This window comes from Megalobrama amblycephala, linkage group LG24 (genome assembly GCF_018812025.1).
Source record: "Megalobrama amblycephala isolate DHTTF-2021 linkage group LG24, ASM1881202v1, whole genome shotgun sequence".
NCBI lineage: Eukaryota > Metazoa > Chordata > Actinopteri > Cypriniformes > Xenocyprididae > Megalobrama > Megalobrama amblycephala.
Window position 1 is genome coordinate 2,804,034 of NC_063067.1, and position 18,458 is coordinate 2,822,491.

General features: G+C 38.9%; 2 protein-coding genes across 3 annotated transcripts in view; one reads left to right on the forward strand and one right to left on the reverse strand.

Moving 5' to 3' along the window:
* LOC125260280 (E3 ubiquitin/ISG15 ligase TRIM25-like) overlaps positions 1-18,458 on the reverse strand; it is a 673,153-nt gene that overhangs the window by 74,855 nt on the left and 579,840 nt on the right. The gene's annotated exons all lie outside the window — the stretch shown is intronic.
* On the forward strand, positions 2,030-16,760 carry LOC125260278. Its single transcript, XM_048178560.1, has 4 exons — positions 2,030-2,078; positions 5,489-5,589; positions 9,248-11,943; positions 14,592-16,760. The coding sequence occupies exons 2-4, from the start codon at positions 5,490-5,492 to the stop codon at positions 16,758-16,760; spliced, it is 4,965 nt and encodes a 1,654-aa protein (XP_048034517.1). The 5' UTR covers positions 2,030-2,078; position 5,489.

Here is an 18,458-nt window from a genome sequence, read left to right on the forward strand (position 1 = left end):
GAAAAAGTACACCCATGATTGGCAGATCAAAGCAGCACAAATAAACAAATTAAAATACTCTCACAAAATAAAGACAGATTATCAATTGGCACCTTACTTAATAAAAATTAAAGAATATCGTCAGAGAAAGCTCCTGGCGAAGTATCGTCTGAGCGACCACAGCCTGTATATAGAGACGGGCCGACACAAACAGAGCTGGAGAGCCAGAGAACTCAGACTCTGTTCAAACTGCTCCGATGGAGTCGTGGAAGATGAACTACATTTCCTTACACAGTGCAGCAAATATAATAATATTAGAGAAACATATTTCACCCAAATTGGTCAAATTCTACCTGAATTCCAACAAGCAAGCCACATTGAGAAACTTTGTTATATTTTAGGAGAGAAAGAGAAGTGTGTCCACCTGGCAGCAGAGTATGTGTCCTCATGTCATATTATGAGGGACAAAGAATAAACCCTCTCCTTTCATTTTTTTTTTTTTTTTCTTTTTCTTTTCAATCTCATTACTGCTCTCTGTATTTATTTACCATGTTTTTTTTTTTTGTTTGTTTGTTTTTTTTTTAACCACTTGTTAAATTATATGATAACATATACAATATAGCCATGCATGTATATATATTTCTTTTTTATCTTCTTCCTTTTATTTTATTTAATTATCAATCTATACCTGTATAACCTATTACATGTTTATTGCTTTGGCAACATTGTATCATAACACAGTCATGCCAATAAAGCCCAATTGAATTGAATTGAATTGAATTGAATTGAAAGAGAAGTGTGTCCACCTGGCAGCAGAGTATGTGTCCTCATGTCATATTATGAGGGACAAAGAATAAACCCTCTCCTTTCATTTTTTTTTCTTTTTCTTTTCAATCTCATTACTGCTCTCTGTATTTATTTACCATGTTTTTTTTTTTGTTTGTTTTTTGTTTTTTTAACCACTTGTTAAATTATATGATAACATATACAATATAGCCATGCATGTATATATATTTCTTTTTTTCTCTTCTTCCTTTTATTTTATTTAATTATCAATCTATACCTGTATAACCTATTACATGTTTATTGCTTTGGCAACATTGTATCATAACACAGTCATGCCAATAAAGCCCAATTGAATTGAATTGAGAGAGAGAGAGTGAGAGAGAGAGTGAGAGAGAGAGTGAGAGAGAGAGAGAGAGAGAGAGAGAGAGTGAGAGAGAGTTTCCACACAGGTGTAACCAAATTGTGCTGTGCTGTGGAGGCCTATTAGTGCCCTTACTCCCTCCTGTTGTACCTCGGCTCCTGTACTTATTCCTTTGCGGTGTCTGAGAATGCAGGTCACCCATATTGCATTTTATTGAGTTTATTCATTTTTGTTTTCTATTGTTGCTTCAGATATTTTAACTTTAATAAAATTTCATAATTGTTTTACCCACGTCTTCTGCCATTTCTTGCACACGAACCTGTGTTGCCCAAGGGCAAGTTATTATCTCTGGCAAAGTGCCAGAGTGGCGTAGTCGCTTCATCGTTTATTCCATCAGTCCTCTGTGTCCCGCCACATTCGGAAGTTATTCTCATGGCCAGATAATACAATTTCTTTTATAATAGTCTAGGAGAAAACCCATAGTTTGCTGGACAAACTAGGATAGTTTTCTAAACAACTATTAATATATGCATGAGTTAACGTTAAAAAAGTTTAACTAATGCTGAACAGAGGTGTTGTTCATGGTTAGTTAATGTTAACTAATACAACCTTATTGTATAGTGTTACCTCTTAATGTGATGAACACCCAGGTCTCTGGATATGATTTTGTAGTTTTTTTTACTAAAGATTTTAAACTTATTACTAAAGATTTTGTCTTTACGTCCTGTGAATATCATCCAGATAGAAATAGCATAAAGGTTAAGTACAAAACTTATGTCTATCATATATACCACAAATAGTTAAGTACAAATACAAACTCTTTCACTTTCTGCTTTGTCATGTGATTTCAAGGAACTGCTGTGATGTGATTTCAAGGTATCCTAAATACCAGCAGAGAGCTTTAATTTGCTATTTGGACCTCTGGAGGAGGACCGAAGGTACAGAAATCAAGGTTTGTCTTTTTATTACTTTAATTTCAACTGTTATGTATTATACTTTTACTAATTGTAATTATTTTAAGTATTTAAATATACTATTTTTATTTATCTTCTTGGTTACTCTTTGTGCATATGAAAAGACATGACAGACATTTCACATTCATAGCAAAAGCATACAGTGGGACTGATGGAAACATGAGCTCGCATATTGATGCATGAGAAATTTTGTGTTTGCGTATGCAGGAGAGTCACTTGTAATCAACCCTTCTGCAGATATTAACTCGGTTGGCAGATCAGCAGATGAGTTGCGTATCGTGTATCGGCAAACTGGAGTGTCAGTAAAACTGCAGGAGAGTCGGAAGGAGAACAAGCTAATCCAGTGAATATCTAAGAATTTAAATCTTCACAGATCTAATATAGCCTACTAAAGCAAAGTGTTCATGTGAGTTGCATATTCTGGCCGAGGTTTATTACAGATGATCATGTCATGATGTATTTCTGCCAGTCAATCTGCTCGTGTTTTCGTGCTGCAGCCCCACCCTCACTGAAACCTCTCACACACTGCAGATCATTTATCATCTACTGCAGTGGTTCCCAAACTTTTTAGTGTGGAGTACCCCCTGAAGGGATTACAATCCTGCAGTGTACTCCCTCTATTCCACTACAGTCACACCTTTAGCATTATTAAGGGACAATATTAAACTGATTTTCCAGCGCATATTTTTACATTTTGAATAACTTTAAAAAAAAATAATGTTTTAAATAAAAAATGTTCAATAGAAAAAAATGCAATGTTGGTAAAACGAAGTGATACTTTTAAAAGTTAAACTAAAACTGCCAGTAGGTGTCAGCAAGTCACTGTTTTTATGAGTGAGTCATCGAGTCATTCAGAAATGAAGCAAGTGGCTGTGAATGAATCATTGATACAGTCATTTTTGACTGCAAATGATGAGGTAATTTGATTAAATGTGCTGGATTTACGACATGTTGGCAGTTAGAAATATATGCTCGGTTTTATTTTAAGGTAGGGTAGAATTAAATGAACTACTCAGAATTTTGTTCGAGGAAAAAGTGTGACTGCAGTCTAAGTGGAAGAGGTACACAGAAGGATTGTAATCCCTCCACTCTAAAAAGTTTGGGAACCACTGATCTACAGCAACTAAATCACACATGCTGACAGGACATATACCGGCTCATAGTCGAATAAGGATCTAAAGGCAGTATTTAATGAATGGGAAAATCCAAAGACGTAATCCAATAAATATGCGAGAGCTCATTCACAGGGTTCCATGTGATTGATGACGTTTGAAACTTAGAACATCATGCAGTATCGTAAATTCGAAAAAAATGGCACTTCATCTGATGCAGAAATGGAAAATACATTTAATCACATAAAGTTTTAACATCTCATCCAAAATGATCAATTATGATCACATCATTGTATATTTTATATTATTGAAATGTGAATCCGTTGACCAGGCTACACATGACACAAGTTGTGGTCTCATTGTCACAAATTAATTTAGATGAGGTCAGATTAGACAGAACTGTATTGATCCAAGACAAGAGTGATTCACGGACTTCTGATGCTTTGTTTGGTCACATGCTTTTTCAAACCGTAGATCTTCTCCGTAATAATTTAGATATGGTGCAGAAAACAAGTCTGACCACCAGATGTCACAAATGGGCACTGTGTTAAAAGCTTTGAGTAATGAACAGTTTTTCACCACAATTTGATAAAAGCCTCAAACACTTAAGAAAGCCTCAGTTTCCCATCACTACCAAGACAAGGAAAACCAGTATACTGGCTTAAAGTTGCAGCGTAAGATAAAACGTACAGTGTTTTGCGAAGAGTGAGTGCATGAACCAGGCTTTTTATAGACATGGCTAACAAGCTAATGAGAAACAGCTGCAGATGATCAGTAGTACTGATACAGGGCAAAGCATGCTGGGGAATGTAGTTTTTGATGGGATGGTAACAGTCCGTGATAAAGTGCCTCCCGGTGGCCTTCAAGGGCACTCCTTGAAAATATGATGTAATAATATTTTCTTGTGCTCCCTTCTTCAATCTAAAAGTATACTTGCTGTTACTACTCACTATAATTCTCTATTTAAAAAACGTCTTGATTGGAGTAACATTTGGATGACACCTCATAAGTATTTCATCACAAATAAAGTGAAAGAGGTTTCATATAAAATGTCCATCCAGTTTACCCAGTAAGACACTTGTGGTACAGCATTTTAAAGTGAACAAGGAAGATATTTGTGGGTTTTGTAAAATTTCCCCTGAGACTGTTAATCATTTATTTTAGGAGTGTCCCAAGACCCAAATGTTTTGGAAAGAACTTAATATTTACTTACCAAGAAAAGCTATGACTCTTGTTAACTTTGAAGAAGTTGATGTTATGCTAAGATGTTTTTAATTTCATGTTGATGAAAATCTTTTGTTTATATTTGATTTAATTATTATGATTGCCAGTTACTATATTCATAAAATGAAATGGAATGAAAAAAATGCCAAATTTCGAACAATTTAAAATTGATGTTAAAATATATTTAGAGACAATATCTAAAAGAAAAAGAAACTTAAAAGCAATGAAAACAATACAGTTGTTTAATAGAAATGTAAAATGCCTTTTTTTCTGTCTTTTGTTTTCTCTTCTCTTTTTTTGTTTTACCCCTGACATGTATGGTTATATGTACTTATATGTAAACTATATTTTGTTCTTGTTAAAATAAAAAAAATAAAAAATAAATAAATAAAAACTTTTACATGTCAACAATACACCCGCAACACAACAGGGAGTGCCAAATATGTGTAAAATGACCCCGCTTAAATGCAGTGGATTCATCAAACTGTCATTAAGCAGCAGAGAAATACAGTGTGTCAGAGTGTAATGTTAGATGATGAGCCCAAAAAGACAAACTTAAAAATGCTAACAGTCAAAGAAAAGCTTACCACGGCCCTAAAAGCGGCCGCTTCAAAGAAACTGGCTGTAAAATGTGTCCTAACCAAAAAAAAACAAAAAAAAAAAAGAAATGAGGGGCTGCCCATAACCAGAGCCATAACTCTATCATTTTAAAAATATATTAATACATTAAAATATAATTTTAACAAATGTAGTTAACTAATGTAACTTTATTGTTGAGTTTCCAGTTAACTGTATTTAGATAATATTATTTCCTTCAAGATTATTATTACAAATAATACTTAAACACATGAGCATATTTAATGTAAAATGTACTAAAATTCAAAATAAACGTGTAGTACAAAGCCTAGAACAAGTGAAACATTTCAATAAAAAATGGAAATATAATGAACAATTACACTTCAGCTGTAACAGAAACACTCAAACTTTATACAACAAATAGTCAACTTAAATGAACAAAAGATCAATTCACTCATATTTTTCTCTTTTTTTAGTATGGAGTCAGTGGGAGTGAATGTGATCAAAACAGTGGCTCTTGGGAGACCCTTCCAGCTCGGCATGCTGTATGACTGCAGAAAGGACGCCTTCATACCAGGTACCAACATATAACATTATCACAGATTAATAATAATAATAATGTGATTAAAAAAAAACTGATAGATATTAATTTACTATTAATTTATTAATTTGCATATTAATTTACTCACCCCCATGTCATCCAAGATGTTCATGTCTTTCTTTCTTCAGTCAAAAAGAAATTAAGGTTTTTGATGAAAACATTCCAGGATTATTCTCCATATAGTGGACTTCAATGTTCTCCAGATGGTTGAAGGTCAAAATTACAGTTTAGTGCAGCTTCAAAGTGTTCTACGAGGAATAAGGGTCTTATCTAAAGAAACCATTGCTCATTTTCTAAAAAAAAAACAAACAAAAAAAACAATTATACATGTTTTAACCACAAATCATCATCTTGCATTAGCTCTCTTCTTCTTCTTCTTCTTCTTTTCTATTAGAATTACGGCAGTGTAGACACTGCTAAGTGTATTACTGCCCTCCACAGGTCAAAGTTTGAACTAATCCATACTTACACTAGCTTATTGTATATGAGAATTTAGTTCAAACTTTGACCTGTGGAGGGCAGAAATACACTTAGCAGTGTCTACACTGCCGTAATTCTAATAGAAAAGAAGAAGAAGAAGAGAGCTAATGCAAGACAATGATTTGTGGTTAAAACATATATAGTTTTTTTTTTTTTTTTTTTTTTTTAGAAAATGATGATGGTTTCTCTAGATAAGACTCTTATTCCTCATCTGGGATCGTGTAGAGCTCTTTGAAGCTGCTGAAACTGTAATTATGACCTTCAACCGTTTGGGCTCCATTGAAGTCCACTATAAGGAGAATAATCCTGGAATGTTTTCATCAAAAACTTTCTTTTCGACTGAAGAAAGAAAGACATGATCATCTTGGATGAAAAAATACATCTAAACATAAACATCTAAAAAGTAAATTATCAGGACATTTTAATTTGAAAGTAAACTAATCCTTTAACCTGACCTAGACTAGCAGTACAGTATGCCCGGGGTTACTTCACTGTAACCCTGTTCCCTGAAAAGGCGGGAATGAGAAGCTGCGCTAGATCAGCGCTATGGGAACGTCTTTAGTCATGACCAGCTGTGAATATATGTGTAAAACAACGTCAATGAAATTGACCTATATTTATAGCCTTGCGTGACGTCATTGGAATGCGTTGCAGCGAGGCTATAATTAGATGATCCACCTGTGCATCAGCAGATATTTTGTCTGAAGAGCAGTCCAGGGACATCTCAGTGCGGCAATGAAGTGCAGCTTCTCATTCCCGCCTTTTCAGGGAAGAGGGTTACAGCGAAGTAACCCGGGGCGTTCCCTTTCAAAGGCTACACTCCAAGCTGCACTTTATTCAGCGCTTTGGGAATGAGAATACCCACGCCGCCGCACTGTGTGTCTGGACCCCCTGGCTGTGAAGTGTGTCACAAGCACAGAGAGTCTCAGACACTAGCTTGTGATGTTGACTCAAGGACGCAAGAGCCCGGAGTAACATGAACATCCTAACTATAAAACCTTATGAATGTGTGCGGTGAGGACCATCCTGCCGCATCACAAATATGTTGCAAGGGAGCGCCCTAAAAAGAAAGCTCTAAAAGAGGCAACTCCCCTGGTGGAATGAAGCCTGATCCCTGTTGGCGAAGTGTGACCACGCGCCTCATGGGAAAGGGCAATAGCATCTCTCACCCAATGTGACATGGTCTGTTTCGTGGCGGCCGCACCCCTGCCATGGCTGCCATAACAAACAAATAGTTGCTCAGACATACGCCACTGGCTAGTGCGGTGGACATAAGTCTGAAGAGCACGGACTGGACACAGTCTGTGAAGTCTCTCCTGATCCAGCATAGTGAACGGCGGTGGGCAGAAGGCTCCAAGAATGATAGGATGCAAGGTCGAGAAAGGTACCCTCGGCAGATAGTCAGGATGAGGATGCAAAATAGCTTTCACCATTCCTGGGGCAAAGTCTAAGCAGGATGGCACAATGGACAGAGCCTGCAAATCCCCAATTCTTCTCAGAGAAGTTATAGCCATAAGAAAAAACATTTTCAGAGTTAACAGCTTGTCAGAAACTGACTCTAACGGTTCAAAGTGGGTCTCAACCAGGCCCCCCAGGACAATAGCTAGGTCCCATGAAGGGATCCTGGTTCTAGAAGGAGACTTAAGCCACCTAGCTCCTCAAACGAAGCGAGAGAGCAGGACATGCTTGCCCAAATGCACCCCGTCAATCAGAGCGTGGCAAGCCGAGAGAGCGGCCACATAAACCCTGAGAGTGGCGGGGCATGTGCCTGTTGATAATTTTCCCTGCAGAAAATCCAGAACTGTAGCAATCTGATAGTTAACTGGATCTACATTGTGTGCAGTACACCATCTTTCAAAGACACCCCATTTGTTGGCATAACTTTATCTAGGGAAGGGAGCCCTAGCATTTAATGCTCTCAATAACATCAGGTGAAAGCCTTGTGTTCCTCAGTTGGTTCCCTTCAGGGGCCAAACATGAAGGTTTCACATCTCCATCAGGGGATGAAATATTGTCCCCTGCACCTGAGACAAAAGGTCTCTCCCCTTCGGTATTGCCAACGGCGAGCCGTCGAGGAGAGATATTATCTCCGAGAACCATATTCACCAAACCAAACCATATTCATAGAACCAAACTCATATTCCATTACACTTAATTGTCCTCTGCCCGAGCCGAAGAAGCGCCGAGGCACACTTCAGTCTCATGAAGGACATCACGATCCGGAGAGAGAGTGAGAGCAATAAAGTATGAACCCGTCTCTCGCTCCTCAGCCAGATTGCCACATGAGCCCCACGATCACATTGTGGGTGCTGCCCCTTTGAAATAAGCAAAGCGAACGCAAAGCACTTCAACTGTGAACATTCACAATGCTCGCACTCGCCCTGTTACAACACAAGGGCAGCGTGCTCTTCCCCAAACAAACAAAACAATACTGGTGTGTGTCCGATTCGGAGATGGAACGGGAACATGGAGATACACACCGTTTGCTTTGTTCAGCCATGACTTTCTCTCAAATATATACAGTAATATATACCATATATGGGTGTTCACTTTTCACTTGTCAGACAGAGTTGAAAAAGGGACAAGGGGAGAGAAAGTTCTGCACACTGCCTGTCAAATCTAACTCCTAACAAAGCGATGAAGGAAGGAAAGAGTTTGAGCAGAGCTGCTTCACACACACACTTCACAGTATGGTCTCTGAAGACAAAAGACCTGCTGATGCACAGGTGGATCATCTAATTATAGCCTCGCTACGACGCATTACAATGACGTCACACAAGGCTATAAATATAGGTCAATTTCATTGACGTTGTTTTACACATATATTATGTTTTACAGCTGGTCACGACTAAAGACGTTCCCATAGATAAAGTGCAGCTTGGAGTGTAGCCTTTGAAAGGGAACTGTACTTAGCAGAGACTGAGTGCTAAGAGACTAAGTGCTGCTCTCTGGTGTCTGGTAGAGTATATAAAAGCAATTGTACTGAGCATGTGTCAAACTCATCCATCCATGGTTATGTACACACTGAAAGCTCTGGAGACATGGAGCGAAACACAGAAAATGATGTATACCCTTTCTTTGTTTTACTAATGCTGTAATTTTACTAATTAATTCACTGTTGAGAGTTAAAACACTTTTTTTTTTCTTTTTTCAGGGATCAGACTTTGGGATAAAGAACAGCTGAAGCAAAATACATGCAGTAGTACCCAGATTAACACAGGATTCAGTATCACAGCTTCAGACTCTATTCAGGACAAATCTAAATTAATGAATGTTGACAGTGGACTCAAACTGAGTCTTTTAGGTGATCTCATCCAAGTTAGTGGAGCAGCGAAATATCTCACAGACACCAAGACGTCTTTCCTACAGCAGAGACTGACACTGCATTATCATTCAACCAGCAGGTTTGATGAACTGACCGTGAATCAGTTGCCTCCTGAAAATCTTCCCGACGATGATAATGATATCGCCACACATGTAGTGACGGCAATACTGTATGGAGCAGACGCCTGCTTTGTGTTTGACAGAGAAGTTTCATCTGATGATGACAAAACCAAAGTAGAAGGAGAAGTAAAACTGGTCCTTGAGAAACTGCAGGGCATCATTGCAGTAGATGCAAACGTTGATTTCAGCATGAATGACAGTCAGAAATCTGCAATCAGCAACTTCACTTGTACATTTTACGGCGACTTCCAGTTACCGTCTAACCCGACCTCTTTTGAAGATGCAATGAAGGTTTTTGCTGATCTTCCAAAACTGATGAAAGAAAATCAAAAACTCCTGGGAGAAAAGCAAGACCTTGGGGTTCCTCTGAGAGTTTGGCTTTATCCTCTGGACAAACTTCACTCAAGAGCTTCAAAGCTTCAGAAAAACATCAGCATGGATCTAATCATGAAGATTGAATCAGTGATTGAGAGTTTAAATACAGCTGAGATGAAATGCAATGACCTTCTGAAAGACTCTCCTGCTCTGATGTTTGCTGCATTTCATGATAAAATACTGGAAATGAAGGAGAACTGCTACACATACAAGTTGAGACTCATGAGTAAACTTGGCTCTTTGCTGCCAAACATCCGTGGGAATGTGATAAAGGAAACTGCACTGAATGATCTTCTAAAAGAGCATGATGACTCTCCATTCAGAGGAAGTGACCTCAAAGAATGGCTGAAAGAGAGAGAAAGAGAGTCTGAGATCATTAAAACAGTCCTCAGACAGCTGAAGGATGCTGGTGCAGAGGTAGAAGTCAACATAGATGCCATCTTGATGGATCTGGAGATTGGAAATCTGGTCAGTTACACGTTCACATCATTGAACTGCTCAGACAGGCTCCTTCTTAAACAAAAGGCCAATCTGAATCCTTCAACAAAAGAAGAAACTGATGAGAAACATCCTGATTTCAAGCAGAAGTCTTGGCTCAGTACTGAGATTAAAAAGACTATGAGGAGAAACTTGATGATTTTTAAGAATTTGAAAGATTCAAAAGACCGTAAAGCAGCCAAGTTTATTGTGTCATCAAAGGAAATGGAGAATAATGCTGGTTCCTGCATTCTTCTGTATAAAAATGGATGTGATGAAGCTGTTTGCTTTACTCCTCCATCACAGCCTGTTTGTCCAGTCATTGAAGAGGTCAAAGGTGAGAAGGTGGTTCTGAAGTTTCCTCCATCATCATGTCCTGCTACAGTGGAGCTCAGATTACTGTATAAACCGAAGGAAGAGATAGACTGGACATCTAAACCTCTGCTGAAGGATCAACACACAGTTACTCTGACTGATCTGAGAGAAGAAACTGAGTACGAGATCAAATGTGCAGCGCTGGGGAAACTCAACTACACTGTGTACAGTGACGTCATCCATCTACGGGTCATTGAGAAGAAGATCATCATGGCAGCAGATTCTATCATTGAACATCTGAGCTTTAATGAAAACAAGTGCAGTGAACTTTTGAAAGACACCAGGACAACTGCATTTACTGTCTTTCACAGGAAAATCGAAGATATGAGGAGGTACTGCCAAATCTACAGACAAAATTTCGATAAGACTATTTATTCGTTGATCCAATCAGTTCAAGCCTGTGATGAAGAAACTTGTGCTTTGACCGGTCTTCTACAAGCTCACAATGAGTCTCCATTTAACACTCAGGATCTTAAGGAGTGGATCAGAGAGAAAGAGAAAGAATTAAACACAGTTGGGGAGTTTCTTCAACAATTATTGGACTTTGGAGCTGAATTGAACACAAGCTTAGATACAGTCTTATCAGATATTAAGGTGGAGAATGTGGTTTGCTACACGTTTAGTTCTATTGAGCAGACAGAGAAGTTGCTTTCTGAACAAGAAAATTACCTTAAATCTCAAAAAATGTGGAAGAATCCAGGATCGACTCTGCGAACATTGACATGGTTCACTGGAAACATCAGGGAGAAAATGAGAAAAAATGTAATCATGTTTAAGGAGCTGATGATGTCACATGACAGTCAGTCCACTAAATTTGTTGTTTCCTCAAAAGACCTCAAAAATGATCCTGGTTCCTGCATTCTCCTGTATAAAAATGGATGTGATGAAGCTGTTTGCTTTACTCCTCCATCCAAACCAGCCTGTCCAATCACTGAAGAGGTCAAAGGTGAGAGTGTGGTTCTGAATGTTCCTCCATCATCATGTCCTGCTACAGTGGAGCTCAGATTACTGTATAAAGCGAAGCAGGACACAGTCTGGACATCTAAACCTGTGATGAAGGATCAACACACAGTTACTCTGACTGATCTGAGAGAAGAAACTGAGTATGAGATCAAATGTGCAGCACTGGGGAAACTCCACTACACCGTAGACAGTGACGTCATCAGAGTTACAACAAAGGTATGATGATCATTCATCCAGTGTGACCAGTGCTGGCAAAATGAGTCAGATAGCTCATTTCTAGCTACAGGCAAAACAATTGAAAAATGTCATTTTTCACAAAAATGAGTTCATTAAGCCCACGTCTGGCGATCCCAATGCTTCAAATAGCAATTAAACATCTAAAAGTATCTTTATTTGTATGTTTTCTGAGAGGAGTAACTTTCTTTTGTTCATGAAAAATTTCCTCTGCTCGCTTCTGGATGACTGGCACTTCCCCTCAGCACAAGTTTGGTACCGTTTTAAAACACAGCATTCCAACTTTTGAATATTAATAGCAAATTCTCAATTACACGAGTCTGAACCAATGAAATGTGATTTTCAAACTCATGCTGATATAATCAATCTTACTCGTGCTGACTGACAGATCCGAATCACCCGCACAAAGACACTCAGACACTCAGCATGTGATCCCGATATATATGTATACACAGAATTACAGTATTTCAAAAAATCTCTCTTGGTGAGTGTTCACACAGACATTGTCTGTTATGTCTTTAGTGAATGTTAGTTTAACTGTTGGGGAAAAACATCTGATGTGTAACATTATATTAGATCTGTGCAGTACAGTAGGTCTTCATATATAGGGTGTCTGTTTCATTAGATTCAAGATTTTATTTGTCACATACACAGTTGTAGAGAATATATAACCAGCAGTGAAATGTAGAATAAGGATACAAACACAAAAAATAATAAACAAACAGGGATGGAGTAGCAGTATGGAAAAAAATAAAATGTACAGGACAGTATACTGTAAACTTAATAAATATTTAGATGAACAGGAATGTACAAGAGAAGAATGTGCAAGCAAGTTGTACAACAAAGTGTTATGTAGCAGCAACAGTGCAAGTGACAATATCAGTATATTGAATATTCTTACTGATTTTTGATTGAAGTCATGTTGTTGTTAAGAGACTGAGTTTAGGAGCCTGATGGCCTGGGGGAAGAAGCTTTCTCAGTCTCTCAGTTTTGGCCATCAGGTTATGGAAGCACTTACCAGATGGCAGCAGGATGAAAAGACAGTAACCATGATGATTGGAGTCCTTGATGATTTTAGCAGCTCTGCTTTTGCAGCATTTGAGGTAGATTTCCTGCAGAGACGGTAGAGTAGATCCCTGAGATGCGCTCAGCTAACTCTCTGCAGGGCTTTGTGATCGTGACTGGAGCTGTTCCCACATATCACTGAAATACACTGAGTTAGTACACTTTCTATGGTCCCTGAATAGTTTTCAGTATTGGTGAAACCTGAATTTACTCAGCTGTCGCAGATGGTACTGTATTTGCCTGGCTTTATTCACCTGAGCTTGAAAGTGTGAAGTCCAAGACAGGTCCTCAGAGATGTTCACACCATGGTACTTGAAGCTGTGCACCCTCTCCATAGGGGTGCTGCTGCTGTCTATTCCTGAAGTCCACAATCAGCTCTTTGGTTTAGCTCACATTCAAAGAGAGACAGTAATCTTGGTACCATGATGTTAGTTTCCAAGTGTGCAGTCTCATTATTGTTGGATATAAGTCCCAGAACCACAGTATCATCAGCAAATTTGATAATAGAAGTTGAGCTGTGAGTGGACTCAGGAGCAGGGGACTCAGGACACAGCCCTGTAGAGCTCCCACACTCAGGGTAATGGAGTTGGAGGTGAACTGGCCTACTTTCACCACCTGAGGTGTGCCAGTGAGGAAGTCCTGAATCCAGTCGCAGAGTGAAGTATTCAGGCCGAGATCCCTGAGTTTGAAGATAACTTAATGGGGACTATTGTATTGAAAGCTGAGCTACAGTCAATGAATAGCAGCCTTACATAATTCCCATTTTTGCTGTCATTGTGCATGAGGGAAGAGTGCAGGATGTGAGAGATGACATCTTCAGCAGATCTGTTGGGTCGATAAGCAAACTGAAGAGGGTCCAGAGTATCAGGGATGGAGGAGCAGATGATAGTTTTTACAAGTCTCTCAAAGACCTTCATGACTTTTGACGTGAGGGCAACTGGACGATAGTCATTCAGGCAAGAGTGTTTATTGTTCTTGGGCACAGGGATGATAACAGATTTTTTTAAAGGAGGAGGGACTCACAGAGGTAGCAAATGACTCACTGAAGATGGATGTAAACTAACCGGCATGCTACTTCAGCGCAGAATCTCGGAACGACCATAAATACCATCAGGCCCCGCTGCTTTCCTGATGTTCAACTCTTTAGGGCCCTCCGAACTTACTCCTCTGAGACGGTGATTACATGATTATCATTGCCCAGTCTGATTCTTTCGGACTCATATTTTGTCATATTCCAACAAATCATACATTATTTTGAAGGTTAATTTAATAGAGAATGTGAGAATAAGAATAACTTATTTTTTGAAAATTTGCTTATTGTGACTCATTTTGCCAGCACAAGTCACATACATCAGCTGAAGAAAGGCATTTATTAAATGACTGAATAGAAATATATGCAGTTTCATGAGATGATTTATTTCTCATGAACTCTTTATCATGATTTAACCAGTCAAATGTGTTAAAATCAAATGCCTTTCAGCAAAGTACAAGGAAACAAGCAGTTAAAGGTGAGTACTGAAAAACACAAATAAAATAATTGTATTATTGTTTTGTCTATTACACAGAGAGAAAACAAGGACATTGGAATTGCAGAAAGAATACAGCATCTATTTCAGAGACATCACATTGAAGTCAGACACCTCAACAAACTGAGAGCTGCAGATGTTCTTCAGATAACTGTTCATTCATTACAGTCCCATGAGTCTTGTGCTGAAGAAGAGCTGATTCAGACCTTCATACAAAAACTACTGATGATGAACTACAGACATAGATACATCCATGTTAGAGATCACAAAGAACAGGATCACACACAACAAATAGACTATAAACTATCTGAAGATGAGGGTGATATTTTTGAAGCAATCTATTTGTCTAATAAAAGAACCAGTCAGTCTGATCGAATCCACCTGATGGATGTCCAGATGGCCGTGTTTCATTGTGCTGATGGTTTCCTGAAGCAGCTGATGGTCACTAAACTGTCCCAGTGTCAGTACGCTCTGCCTCTGCTTGTTCCTGATCCATTCACACAACAGATTGAGTTTCCTCTCTGGACATTCAGACCAATCCACAAGAGCTGGAAGATCATAAAACCCAACTATGAGATCATCAGTCAAATCCAGCCGATCTACAAGATACAAACTCCAATGGTGTTTTTCTTCAGGTTTGGCTCTGTGTCTTCATCCAAGTCTCAGCTGATGAACAGTCTGATCAATGAGAGACACAACACGTTCTTCCACAGGAACTGCCCAGGCAGCAGCAGAACCAGAGTCCTGATGGATGGAGTGGTGGAGATCGCCTGGTTCTGCCCCTCTGGAACAAACACGGATAAATTCACTGATTGTGTTTCGTTCTGTAATCTACACGGTGATGCAGGAGACCATGAGAAACAGCTGCAGATCCTCACTGAAATGAGCTCAGTCAATGTTATTCTTCTGCCACGACTGGACAGGAATTACAGAAGTGCAGCAAAGATCCAAAACCTGTTCAGAAACAGAAAGTCACTTATTTGTCTTCTCACTGAGGATGAGTCTGCTGTAACTGAGATGAAGAAAGGGAATTTCAAGATCGGTCTGAAAGACAGAAATCAGTCAGAAGTATCTGAAGAACTCAGAATAGCTATAAATGATTGTTTGTCAGAATCATCTTCCACTTTCAGACTTGAAGATGTGTCCAAACACTCAGACATCAGAGTAGATGAGGAAGATGATGAAGACTGCCGGAGAGGAAGAGAAGCAGCACAGCAGATGATGAGTTTACTGGACAATAAAAATCTGACAGAAATCAAAGAGTCATTTCTGCCTCATCAGGGGAAACTGTGGCATCAGTGGAGTCAGAAGAACAAAGAACTACATCGACCTCGAGGAGATGAAATAGAAAGGGAAATAAGTGGACTACAAACAGTGATGAGGAAAATCCGTCAACAGCAGCATGAATCTGACATCAGTGAGTTTATGAGGATCTTCATTAGACAAATAAACTCAAATGCTGCAAATAAGTTGTTTTTCCTCAAATGGCTCAGAATCCTCCTGGATGAATATATATCAGTTGATCTTTCTGCTCTACATCACAAATATGATGAAATGTGGTCAACAGTCTTAATACTGAAAAAGTGTTATGATAAATCTGAACAACTCAGATCTAAAAAAGCAGAACTTGTAAAAATATCTAAAGAACTTCAAGCAGCATCCTTTGGTCTGGAGCACATCATGAGGGAGATCGGTCAGATCTATGAATCATGTTCATCTGTGATGAAGAACAAGAAAGACCTGCAGGTTCACTTCTCTTCTCTCCCGAGTCTTGCAGCACAGATGATGATCTCTGGATTTCCACTGGAGCTGATGGATGGAGATGCTGCTCATGTTCCTGTGGTCTGGATCTCTGCTGTTCTAGATAATCTCATCCAGAAACTGGGAGACCAGAGAGTCTTTGTGCTGTCAGTTTTAGGGCTTCAGAGCTCTGGGAAATCCACCATGCTGAATGCCATGTTTGGACTCCAGTTTGCCGTCAGTGCTGGCAGGAGAACCAGAGGAGCTTTCATGCAGCTGGTCAAAGTGTCAGACGAGATGAAAACACAGATGAAGATCGACTATATTCTGGTTGTTGATACTGAGGGTCTTTGTGCTCCAGAACTGTCTGGAAGATCAACAAGAGATCATGACAATGAACTGGCCACATTTGTTGTTGGTCTTGGAAATCTGACATTGATCAACATCTTTTGGAGAAAACCCTTCTGAGATGCAGGACATTCTTCAGATTGTTGTTCAGGCCTTCATGAGGATGAAGAAGGTCAGACTGAATCCTAGCTGGGTGTTTGTGCATCAGAACGTTTCAGACGTCACAGCTGGAGAGAAAAACATGGAGGGAAGGAGACGACTTCTAGAGAAACTGGATGAGATGACAAAACTCACTGCTGAAGAGGAAGACTGTGATGAAGAATGTTTCAGTGATGTCATTGGATTTGATGTCCAGAAAGATGTGAAGTATTTCGCTCATCTCTGGGAGGGAAACCCACCCATGGCTCCACCAAACCCAAATTATTGTGAGAATATTCAAGAACTGAAGGAAACTATTATGTCTCATGCCTCAAGATCACATGGAATGATGCTGAAAGACTTAAAAGATCGTATTAAAGATCTCTGGGAGGCTTTACTGAATGAAGGATTCGTCTTCAGCTTCAGGAATTCTCTGGAGATTTCAGCCTACAGGAAACTGGAGAATGAATACAGGAAGTGGACCTGGAATCTTCGCAGAGCCATGATGGAAACTAAGAACAAATTTCACAATCAAATACAACATGGAGCAATTCATGAGGTTAAAGAAACTGATCTTCAAAGAGAACTGAAGAAAACAAGTGAAGAAGTGAAGAAATCAATGTCTGAATTTTTTGATAAAAACAGAGATAAAGATATACTGATTCAGTGGAAAACATCATTTGAAATCAAAATCAAAGAGCTTCAGGAAAACATTGTGAGAGAAACAAAGAGGAAATTAAATGAGATTCTTCAGCAGCGACACCTGAAGAAAAAGATTGATGCTCAGATGAAACATCATGAAAACACTCTCTATGAAAAGAGCAAAGAACTCGCCTTAAAACTCAAAGACAAAACAAATGATGAAGAAACACTGAAGAAAGAGTTTGATTTGTTCTGGGAACAGAGTGTGAAGAAGATCATCAGAGACACTCCTGCGATCAAAGACATTGATGTAATGAGAGATGTGAGAAAGATCCTCAGTGACGTCTATGGAAGTGCTGCTGTAGATCACTGCAGGGAGAGCAGAGATATATTCACTGTGCAGAGTTATTCAGATTATCTGAAGGTAAAGAGATCCATTGGAGATTGTACAAATGTCTACAGATCAGCTAAAGATATGTTTGTTTATGGTCTATCACCAGAAGATGAATCTCAAATCACATCATTAATCACAGATGTTGCTCAGCAGACAGACAAAATGATTCAGTCATTTAACATTTCAAAGATGGGCTACAACATCAGCTACATTCAACAACTCACAGATTACATCAAGAGGAGAGTAACAGAACATGAGGAAGGACGAGTGAAATATGTGTTCAAGAATGAATTCTTCATGGATTTGGTTCTTTCTGTCTGTAAGAGAGCAAACAAGATGATCACTGACCAACACAGACTGTTCAGAGAAGCCAATGATCCTGTTCTCTATATGGAGAAGAAGAGAGAAGAGTACTATAGTATTTTCCATAAATACTGTCATGGAGCAACATCAGCTGCTGTTTTTGGCAAGATAATCTGTCAGAAACTGAAAGAGCCCATTGAGCAGAGCGTCTACAAGAAGACTGCCAGAAATATAGCAGAAGAAATTATATCAAACTGTGAATCACTCAATGGAAACAGATCAAATCTAGAGAAACCCAGAGATCACTTCAAGAGTTTCATCAGAGATGAAGTCAGTCGGTA

Bases quoted from the DNA above. Each gene is read 5' to 3' on its own strand.
- LOC125260278 (XM_048178560.1), top strand. From the start codon at position 5,490: ATGGAGTCAGTGGGAGTGAATGTGATCAAAACAGTGGCTCTTGGGAGA. The intron at 5,590-9,247 runs GTACCAACATAT...TTCTTTTTTCAG, and splicing joins AAAGGACGCCTTCATACCAG to GGATCAGACTTTGGGATAAA. The intron at 11,944-14,591 runs GTATGATGATCA...TCTATTACACAG, and splicing joins TCATCAGAGTTACAACAAAG to AGAGAAAACAAGGACATTGG.